Source organism: Carassius auratus, chromosome 10, assembly GCF_003368295.1.
Source record: "Carassius auratus strain Wakin chromosome 10, ASM336829v1, whole genome shotgun sequence".
NCBI classification, from domain to species: Eukaryota; Metazoa; Chordata; class Actinopteri; order Cypriniformes; family Cyprinidae; genus Carassius; species Carassius auratus.
Window position 1 is genome coordinate 16,975,934 of NC_039252.1, and position 11,510 is coordinate 16,987,443.

At 35.9% G+C, this 11,510-nt stretch overlaps 1 protein-coding gene and 1 pseudogene across 1 annotated transcript; both read left to right on the forward strand.

Moving 5' to 3' along the window:
* Window positions 1–964: 964 nt before the first annotated feature.
* LOC113109498 (C3a anaphylatoxin chemotactic receptor-like) lies at window positions 965–2,196 on the forward strand (annotated as a pseudogene).
* A 6,021-nt stretch (window positions 2,197–8,217) lies between these two features.
* Window positions 8,218–9,467, forward strand: LOC113110095 (C3a anaphylatoxin chemotactic receptor-like). Its single transcript, XM_026274110.1, has one exon. The coding sequence runs from the start codon at window positions 8,238–8,240 to the stop codon at window positions 9,183–9,185; it is 948 nt and encodes a 315-aa protein (XP_026129895.1). The 5' UTR covers window positions 8,218–8,237; the 3' UTR covers window positions 9,186–9,467.
* Window positions 9,468–11,510: the final 2,043 nt, after the last annotated feature.

Below are 11,510 nucleotides of genomic sequence, written 5' to 3' on the forward strand. Positions count from 1 at the left end.
TGAAAGGGGTGTGGCCCGAGGAGGCTGGCTCATCCGGGAAGCCTACATGGTAACCCTCAGATACGTCAGAAACGCGGGAGCCGAATGCAGGAAGCTCAGACGAACCGATGAATTGCTTGCAAACACTCCGGTGAAGCGAAAACTTGAATGCGAGTTGCTTGCGCTACTCCTTATATACCCACACAGTGGGGCAGAGCTCGCAATGCAATCCCGCAGACCAAGGTACACTGTGTACCACTGGCTCGTTTTGTTACCACTCAAAGGTGATTGTGCTCTCGGGCGAGACCCCATTCGTCAGTCTCTTTCTGATGTAGAACGTGGAACGTGACCGACTGAAAGGGAACTTTTTTTTCTTTAGTAAAGTCAGTCTAATATATTTTAGGTCATAATATTTTTTTCTGTTTTCTTTTGTATTTTGAGAGACTTTTATGATACTAATTAATATTTATGCAATAATTATGATAAAATGTTTCCCACTGAAAATATAATTTTTTTTTCTTGGTATAATCACTAGATTCCTGTATAGGAGTGTAAAGAGAGGCTTGTGAATATTCTTGTTTTTATATTTATTTGTTTACTTTTATAAGGTTGTGGATCTAAATGTAACTTATTTTTGTCAAGGTTTATAATTGTTGTTGTTTTAAATGTTGATTTGAAGTGGATGTTTTTGCATTAATATTACTACATTCAAACCTGAAGACTGAAAGCATTTTGTTGCATACAACATTAATTTTTTTTTTCAAATTGTAACAAAAATTAACAGGAATGCTATATCAGCATATTATTGTTATCATAATTCAGCTTTGCTGATCTTATATTAATTTCTAAAAGTTTCTTATCTGATACAAAACTTTAAATATGATTCATGATTTTACATTGACAATATGTGATATTAGCAGGATAAACCGGACACTTCAACTCAATCACAGCAATGGAGAATTATCATGAAATTTTGAGAAGTTGGATGACAGAGATTTCTCTGGTTTTCTTCTACCTGACCTTTATCCTCTGTGTTCCTGGAAATGCATTTGTCGTGTATGTTGCTGGATTGAAGATGAAGAGGACTGTTAATACAGTAGGGTTTCTCAATCTAGCGATTGCTGACCTCTTGTGCTGCCTTTTCACTCTTTACTATGTGACCGAGAGGAGTTTTAATGAGAACTGGGTGTATGGATCCATAATGTGCAAGATTTTCCCCTTCATTATGCTCATCAACATGTTTGCCAGCGTTTTCACACTGAGCTTGATTAGTCTGGATCGGTTTACTCAGGTGATCACGCCGGTTTGGGCTCAGAATCATCGCAGCTTGTTCATCGCACGACTGTCCTGTGTATCGGTTTGGATTCTGTCTTCAATTCTCAGTCTGCCTTTTATGATGTTAAGAGAGACTTACACAAAAAATAATAAAACACAGTGCCGGCTTTATCAACCTGATAAAGACAATTATGAATTGTATGGAAGGCTAAGCATCATCAGATTTGTGATTGGCTTTTTAGTTCCTCTCATATGCATCACAACATGTTATGTAATTATCAATGAAGATTCGGGAGGAGCGCGTCAGATACTTAGCCTAATCATCACAGGTGGACCATAATCAAGTAATCAATCCCATAGTATAAATATCGCTGACTTACCTCTATCCATTGACGGTTTATCAGCATCCCTCCTCCACCCCATCTCCTCACTTCAAGTTCACTTTACAATATACGGGGAAGGGGGGGTACTCTAGGTTCGGGCAATTCCCGAGCTCGGAGCCCTTCCCCAGACAGCACGCCAAATACGCATACCATACCTCAGCTAATTATATGTAAGCGTGAACTAGTGAAACGGATTCATCGCACACAAGTTAGACAGGAGTCATTTTCACTCTGGACGAGCGTTTCGTATCATGTTGGCTGTAATCGTGGCCTTTTTTCTTTGCTGGTTGCCGTATCACATATTGCGTTTGATAATAATGTACGGAGATAAATCAAGTCGCCCGGTGGCTTTGGCAGTGAATATGTTGCCCATCTCTTTGGCGTATTTCAACAGCTGTCTGAACCCCATTCTGTATGTTTTCATGGGGCAGGATTTTAAGAGCAATGTTAAACTTTCTCTAAGACGTGTTTTTGAAAGAGTTTTCTCTGAGGATGGAACACAAGCATCACGATCCACACAGCCTCAACACACACACTCAGTGTAGTGAAGATATCAGCTCATTTAAACTATATATACTGTTTTCTGTTTTCTGATTGTTTTATATTACTATTTTGTTTACTATTACTATTTTCTACTATTAATGTTTTAATTATTTATTCTCTAAATTCATCAACTTGAAGTCAGCAAGTCTTCTAACTCTTATTCATTATTCCTGTGTTTCTTTCTCTATTGTTGATGTATTTTCAGTGATTGGTGATTTGTGAACTATCGTCAAAGCTTAACATTGCAACGATAGAATACTGATGCTTGATTAACTTTTTTGGTTTCTATCAGCGTAGAAAAAAAATTGTAATATTAATTCATAATAATGGCATGTGGTTTCTATGCTGAATTCAATAAGATTTTTTTTTTAAAACATATATTTTCAGTGTTTTGTGATGAACTATAGTAATAGAATACTATGCTATAGTGTCTTCTTTTGTTTGCTGTCAGCTTAGATGAAATTTGTAATATTTCACTAATAATGGCTTGTGGTTTCTATAATGAATGGATTAAGAAGAATACATGTATATACATAATTTAAAGCTTGCATTTATGAAAAAACTAAGTTTTATGATACACAGGAAAACTTGGGCAATGTTGCTGTCAACAGGCAACCATGTTAGACACAGGGCTCACAACTGATCTAAAATATCCAGATAGAAATATTACCCATTCTCAATGGGAAGTGCCCTAGCAATATTGTTCAAAAAAAGTTGCCTGGCAAAATTACCTCAAGATGTTGCCTGTGTATCATCACCCTAAAACATATTTAAATTTTTCATATTCCAGTTAAGAGTTTTCTCACTTTTGTGTTACATGGACTTGTCATAAATTACAACCAAAGTCTGTTATGTATAAATAGTGTTTTGCATATAAAGTGCAAAGATAATAATGTTTAAATTATTATAATTAGTGCAAATAGTTTGCTAACAACAGTTTTCTCTGTGTCAAGCCTAATGTTTTCAATTCTAAACCTCTTAAAAACAACAACAAAACCAGATATGCTTTAAACGCAAGGGTAAAAAAATAATCAGTTACATCTTTAAACACATGCACGTTTGCTGACAAAACTGACTTGTAATTTTCTACCAAAACAACTTCCTCTTTTTCCTCACGACATACTGTAACCTCTTAAAAATAAAGCTTTTTATTGACATCAATGGTTGTATGAAGAAACGTAAAAATCAATGGAAGCTTTCAAATGCAGAAAATGTCCTTTTTAGTTAATTTTTTTTTTCAGATTTTAAAAATGTTCTTCACAGTGGTTCTTTCATGAACACTGAAAGGTTCTTTTGGGAACCAAAATTGGTTTTTCTGTGGCTCACTGCAAAAACATCCTTTTGGAACCTTTATTTTTAAGAGTGTACTCTCTCTCTCTCTCTCTCTCTCTCTCTCTATATATATATACAGTATATATTGTTGCCCTGCACTAAACTGCTAAAGTTCATATGTGCGTTGAGTGGAGAACTGCCTGCTAATTGTTCTAGTTTTGTCTGTGAAGAATGTGGCAAAATCATCAGCTGTTAAAGAGGTGATGGAGGGAACAGAGAAGAGAATTGAATGTTTTGAAGAGGTTACGTGTGTCTGTAGTATGAAGATTTGGCAGTATATGGACTTCAGCAGAGAAAGATGAATGCAAAAACTGATACATAATCAGGTCTGACGGATCTTTTGATTTGTGCCATTTTCTTTCTGCTGCCCTGAGTTTGGACCGATGCTCACGGAGAACCTTCAGATAACCAGGGGTAAGAAGAGGCAGCACATGCTGGCCTGGAAGAGAAAGGACATATATCACCTAGACAAGAAGTTAAGGATAGAGCATAAAGTTTTAGGTGCTGCATTCACATCCAGGAAGCGTAGGATTCCCCTAAAAGTAACCGGAAGTGATAAATGTGATACTTATCTTTAGAGTTGTTCTGATTCCGATTCTAGTATCAGAAATATCACCGATACCATAACAAATTCTGGCATCGGCATTGGCAAGTAAATTAACCCATATACCGATCCGATACCATTTTCAAGACCTAGTTATGACTGCTAGCTTTGCCTAACCGCTGCACGGTTCTTCTTCGCTGCTCAGAATGCATTGCAAACACAGGAAGTTGTGCTGTGTTGCCACAAGCAACCCCTGTTTAGAGCAGCGAAGAAGAAATGAAAACGTGTTAGCAGCACTGATCTATGACTGGATCGCTCATCGCGTTCTAAACTACCAACAGACAGTAAAGCCGCTTCTATATTATAGTCAGTGTTGGGCAGTAGCGTCGCTACAAGCAGCGAAGCTACTAGTTTAACTACATTTCTCAGTAGCTTGGTCGTAGCTTCGCTACTTTCTGAATCAAATAGCTTTTCAGTAGCGAAGCTCTTTTTTTTTTTACTAAGTAGTGCGGTAGCTTCCACACAAGCTACATTTTCGCAAGCATTTCTGAATCTCAAACTCAAATCAGGAAATACAACTGCTAAGATCGCTGATCCCGGATAAGTAGTGACGCGACGGCGCTACTTCATCTTGTTCGTGTTTACGGTGGATCACAACCAGCCATCTTTATGATGCATTACCGCCACCTTCTGCACCGGATGGTACCACTCCTTGGCCAGTCACGCAAAAATTATTTGATGAAATGATGGCATATGATGAGGTCGGAGAACAGTTAATCCCGAGGAGTGAGTCGCCGTGGCCGTACCTCGACAAGTACATGACACTGACCGAGATAGCAGAGAGAAAATATGTTTTCAGATGCTGCTTGTAAAAATTATCAGGGTTCCCCTTACAAAAGGAAAATATATTTACCTAAAATATATTGTGATATATTGTAATATATTATTTTCCTTTTTATTTCTAATATTTTATATATTTGAATACATTTAATAATATATTGATGACACATATATTATATAATATATTGCAAAATATACAAATGATTGCCGCTTTCAATATATTGCAATATATTGGAAAAAATAAATATATATAAGAATATATGCCTTATATATTACATTATATTTTCCAATATACTGCAATATATTTTTGTTTCATAAGGGCCAGCCTGGCCATTTTTTTGTACTGTTTGGAGGTCTTGCATTTTGTTCTGCAAAGTCCTGCGGAATATTAAGCATGCCCATGCAACAGGTGCATACACTTACTTGTGCGCACATTGTTAATTACATGTATTTTGATTGTTTTTGTTGCCAAATTGATAAGGAACACAAAACTATTAAACTAAACAATTACACCTGCCTATCTGTTTGACTGACAGTTTTAAGCACTGAGATAGCATTGACTTGTAATAAAACGTGTTCAACATAAAAATGTAATTTTAAAAGTAGCTTAGATGTAGCAAGCTACTGTTAATGTAGCTTAGCTTGCTACATTTCCCAGGGGGGTAGCTTCAGTGTAGTGAAGCTTCATTTACTGTAGAGTAACTGGTAGCTTAGCTCACTACATTTTCCAAGTACCTTGCCCAACACTGATTATAGTTCAGTGGTTAGCAGTATGTCCGCTGTTTAGCAGTATTTCCGCTGTTTAGCAGTATTTCAGACTGGACCAACCAGACAGTAAAACGGCGACTAGGGATGCCGTGTGTTACTATATGAGGACACGAACACATAAACAGTCACTTAATGAGAATTTACCATTTCATTTGAGAAAACTGTCATATCATAAACACAGACACTCAAAGATCTTCATGGTGAGTAAATTGACAATATATTAAGCTACTGTTGTAGCCCACAGTATATTTAGCTACGTCTCAATGTAGTAATACGTCTCTATTAATAATAATAATTATGCCTAGACGGTTGCTTGTTTTTTACTTGTTTTATCTGATTATCTGATTAGTATAGATTTTTTTTATATTCCTAGACTTATGTTGCAGTTTTTTTCTACAGTTATATTGTAAACCTAAAATACCTTTTTTAGTTTGTGGTGTTAGATTTTTGGCTGCATTTGAAGTTCTTTTTCGCTTAAGAAAATAATATTACTGTCAAATTCATGTCAGATAATACAAATGCTGTAATAAATACAGTAGTTTACCATGTATTTGTTCATGTTTTATCAAGGGATAAGTCTGAAGCACACCATAAAATAATTCTAGCAATTTACACAGGGCTAGTAGTATATACAGCTGTATATACAGATACACACCCAGGTATCGGATCAGTACTCGGTATCGGCCGACACCCTGAGCCCAGGTATCGGAATCGGTATCGGGAAGAGTAAAAGGGTATCAGAACATCTCTACTTATCTTGTACAACAATTAATTTAGAATGTATTATTGTTATTTAAGAACAGAAGATCTCCAAGCAACCCTCAGCAGCATTTAATTTCTTAATACACATTTTGAATGAAGTTCGAAGGCTTTTAAAAGTGGTGCTGCACAGACCAATTGGTGCCTGACATCAAAGGACCGCGAGAGCGATTCAAAAGCACAAGGAGTCGTCTGGTCTCTAAGCTCTTGCGCTACTTTGATGTCACACACCCTTCAGTCTGATGGTGATGACCCACTTCAAGTCAAACAAGTCGAAGGATTCAATGAACCATTCATAAAGAAGCATTTACTTCACTCCTGAATGAATCAGCTATTTAAACGAATCAAATAAATGAATAAATGACTTGTTGACTTAATCATTAAGACATTTACCAACACCCAATGGCAGCTTTAGTTTATTATTTAGAGCAGGGGTCGCCAAACATTTTGGAATGGCTTGCCATTTTAAATTTTTCTGGTGACAGTGCCAATACAACCCACCCCACCCCCTGTTTTAATGTATTCTGTATTTAAACGGTACATAGACATTTTTAAATATGATAAAAAAAAACTATTTGATGCAAATACTTTCTGAATATTTTTGTATAAATTGTTTTAATAACAGATACACAATGTGCTATATGTGTGTGTGACAAGGTCAATCCATTAAAAATCAGTTTAATCACTGTTAATGTGCTGCTTTAATAATTGATACATGTGCACAAATACACACACACTCACTCACACACTCACCTCGCACACCGAGATCATGCTGTGCAAAAAGTAACATTCAGAAGCTCATAATCTTGTCATAGCTGCCACGCGACTTTTATTAATCGATATTTAAAGTAAAAAAGTGATGTGACATACTGCCAAGTATGGTGACCCATACTCAGAATTCATGCTCTGAATTCTGAGTATGGGTCTTTGTATTTGTTTTACTACATAATTACAGTCAAGCCTGAACACAGGAAGCATTTTGTTACACAATACATTACAAATGTATAAAATGTAACAAAAATTATGCCAAATCAGAGGTTAATCCTTCTGGGTCTGATCTGATTTTAACTTCTTATTCCAGTCTTCTGGATCATTTTGTCTATATGGTTATAGCCCTACCAATTCATTTGAGTATGTATAATTCTGTATGTGTGTGTCTGTGAGTGTGTGTAAGTGTGTGTGAGCGCATGTGTGAGTTGGTGTGTTGATCTTGCACTCATATTTTAGAGTTTCACCCCTTCATTGCACTGCAATTTTTGTTTGCGTTGTGGGGGATTTGTAGATTGTACACACAAAATATTCTGTATTTTCCCCATTTCCCATTCATTTCCACTTTTGACAGAAGACAATAAGTGTAACTACTTTTGTATGGTCACTTAGCTTTTTCGAATCTTGCCCTCAATTTTTGTGTGTATGTGTGTTCACATACCAAGTGCCATAAAGTTGGTCATGATGTTTCACAGCTTAACCATGTTTGAAATGTTGGTAAAGCCTGATGACGTGATAAATTTGAAGAAGTGGTATAAAGTCTTGAACATTAGAGAAGAAATCATTTGCCAGGATAACTGTGAATCGAATCATAACACTGTGAGTCATGATTACTTATGTAGAGCTATTGATATGATTTTTAAACATTTGAATGTACTTTAAAGTAATGGTAAATGCATATTTGTTATAATAATTAATCTATGCTGATCATATATTAATTTCTTAAAGTTTCTTATGACACAACACTTTAAATATGATTCATGATTTTACATTGACAATATGTGATATTAGCAGGGTAAACTGGACCCTTCCACTCAATCACAGCAATGGAGGATTATCATGAAATTTTGAGAAATTGGACGAGTGTGATTTCTCAGGTCTTCTTCTACCTGACTTTTATCCTCGGAGTTCCTGGAAATGCATTTGTCGTGTATGTTGCTGGATTGAAGATGAAGAGGACTGTTAATACAGTAGGGTTTCTCAATCTAGCGATTGCTGACCTCTTGTGCTGCCTTTTCACTCTTTACTATGTGACCGAGAGGAGTTTTAATGAACACTGGGTGTATGGATCCATAATGTGCAAGATTTTCCCCTTCATTATGCACATCAGCAGGTTTGCCAGCGTTTTCACACTGAGCTTTATTAGTCTGGATCGGTTTACTCAGGTGATCACACCGGTTTGGGCTCAGAATCATCGCAGCTTGTTCATCGCACGACTGTCCTGTGTATCGGCTTGGATTCTGGCTTCAATTCTCAGTCTGCCTTTTACGATGTTAAGAGAGACTTACACAAAAAATAATAAAACACACTGCCGGCTTTATCAACCTGATAAAGACAATTATGAATTGTATGGAAGGTTGAGCATCATCAGATTTGTGTTTGGCTTTTTGGTTCCTCTCATATGCATCACAACATGCTACGGATTCATCGCACAGAAGTTAGGCAGGAGTCATTTTCACTCTGGACGAGCGTTTCGTATCATGTTGGCTGTAATTGTGTCCTTTTTTCTTTGCTGGTTGCCGTATCACATATTGCGTTTGATAATAATGTACGGAGATAAATCAAGTCGCCCGGTGGCTTTGGCAGTGAATATGTTGCCCATCTCTTTTGCGTATTTCAACAGCTGTCTGAACCCCATTCTGTATGTTTTCATGGGGCAGGATTTTAAGAGCAATGTTAAACTTTCTCTAAGACGTGTTTTTGAAAGAGTTTTTACTGAGGAGGGAACACAAGCATCACAATCCACACAGCTTCAACACACACACTCAGTGTAGTGAAGATATCAGCTCATTTATACTATATATACTGTTTTCTGTTTTCTGATTGATTTGTATTACTATTTTGATGATGTTTTAATTATTTCTTCTCTAAATTCATCAACTTGAAGTCAGCAAGTCATCTAACTCTTATTCATCATTCCTGTGTGTTTCTCTCTGTATTGTTGATGTATTTTCAGTGATTGGTGATTTGTGAACTATCGTCAAAGCTTAATCTTACAACGATAGAATACTGATGCTTGATTAACTTTTTTGGTTGCTATCAGCTTAGAAAAAGCTTGTAATATTAATTCATAATAATGGCATGTGGTTTCTATGCTGAATTCATTAAGAAAAAAAATATATATACAGAATTTGCATTCACTTTAGTGAAGATATCGACTAATTTATTATTTTCTGATTGATTTGTGTTATTATTCTAAAACTATTGAACTATTTCTCATCAAAATTCATCAAGTCAAACTTAGCAAGTCATCTAACATTTATTCATGATTTCTTTTTCTGTATTGTTCATATATTTTCAGTGTTTTTTGATGAACTATAGTAATAGAATATTATGCTATAGTGTATTTTGTTTGCTGTCAGCTTAGATGAAATTTGAAATATTTCACTAATAATGGCTTGTGGTTTCTATAATGAATGGATTAAGAAGAATAGATGTATATACATAATTTAAAGCTTGCATTTATGAAAAAAACTAAGGTTTATGATACACAGGATAACTTGGGAAATGTTGCTGTCAACAGGCAACCATGTTAGACACAGGGCTCACAACTGATCTAAAATATCCAGATAGAAATATTACCCATTCTCAATGGGAAGTGCTCTAGCAATGTTGTTCAAAAAAAAGTTGCCTGGCAAAATGTCCTCAAAATGTTGCCTGTGTATCATCAGCCTAAAACACATTTAAATTTTTCATATTCCAGTTATGTTTTTTTTCTCTCACTTTTGTGTCATATGGTCATAAATTACAACCAAAGTCTGTTATGTATAAATGGTGTTTTGCATATAAAGTGCAAAGATAATAATGTTTAAATGTAAGTTCATTGGACTGTACAATAAACATTCAATTAATTTTGAGTGAAAATTATTATAATTAGTGCAAATAGTTGCTAACAACAGTTTTCTCTGGGTCAAGCCTAATGTTTTCAATTCTAAACCTCTTAAAAACAACAACAACAAAAACAGATATGCTTTAAACTCAAGAGTAAAAAAATAATCAGTTAAATCTTTAAACACATGCACGTTTGCTGATAAAACTGACTTGTAATTTTCTACCAAAACAACTTCCTCTTTTTCCTCACGACATACTGTACCTCTTAAAAATAAAGCTTTATATTGACATCAATGGTTGTATGAAGAAACGTAAAAATCAATGGAACCTTTCAAATGCAGAAAATGTTCTTTTTAGTGAATTTTTTTTTTTTTTTTCAGATTTAAAAAAATGTTCTTCACAATGGTCAAACTTCCTTTTGTAACCTTTATTTTTAAGAGTGTACTCTCTCTCTCTTTATATATATATATATATATATACAGTATATATTGTTGCCCTGCACTAAACTGCTAAAGTTCATATGTGCGTTGAGTGGAGAACTGCCTGCTAATTGTTCTAGTTTTGTCTGTGAAGAATGTGGCAAAATCATCAGCTGTTAAAGAGGTGATGGAGGGAACAGAGAAGAGAATTGAATGTTTTGAAGAGGTTACGTGTGTCTGTAGTATGAAGATTTGGCAGTATATGGACTTCAGCAGAGAAAGATGAATGCAAAAACTGATACATAATCAGGTCTGACGGATCTTTTGATTTGTGCCATTTTCTTTCTGCTGCCCTGAGTTTGGACCGATGCTCACGAAGAACATCAGATAACCAGGGGTAAGAAGAGGCAGCACATGCTGGCCTGGAAGAGAAAGGACATATATCACCTAGACAAGAAGTTAAGGATAGAGCATAAAGTTTTAGGTGCTGCATTCACATCCAGGAAGCGTAGGATTCCCCTAAAAGTAACCGGAAGTGATAAATGTGATACTTATCTTTAGAGTTGTTCTGATTCCGATTCTAGTATCAGAAATATCACCGATACCATAACAAATTCTGGCATCGGCATTGGCAAGTAAATTAACCCATATACCGATCCGATACCATTTTCAAGACCTAGTTATGACTGCTAGCTTTGCCTAACCGCTGCACGGTTCTTCTTCGCTGCTCAGAATGCATTGCAAACACAGGAAGTTGTGCTGTGTTGCCACAAGCAACCCCTGTTTAGAGCAGCGAAGAAGAAATGAAAACGTGTTAGCAGCACTGATCTATGACTGGATCGCTCATCG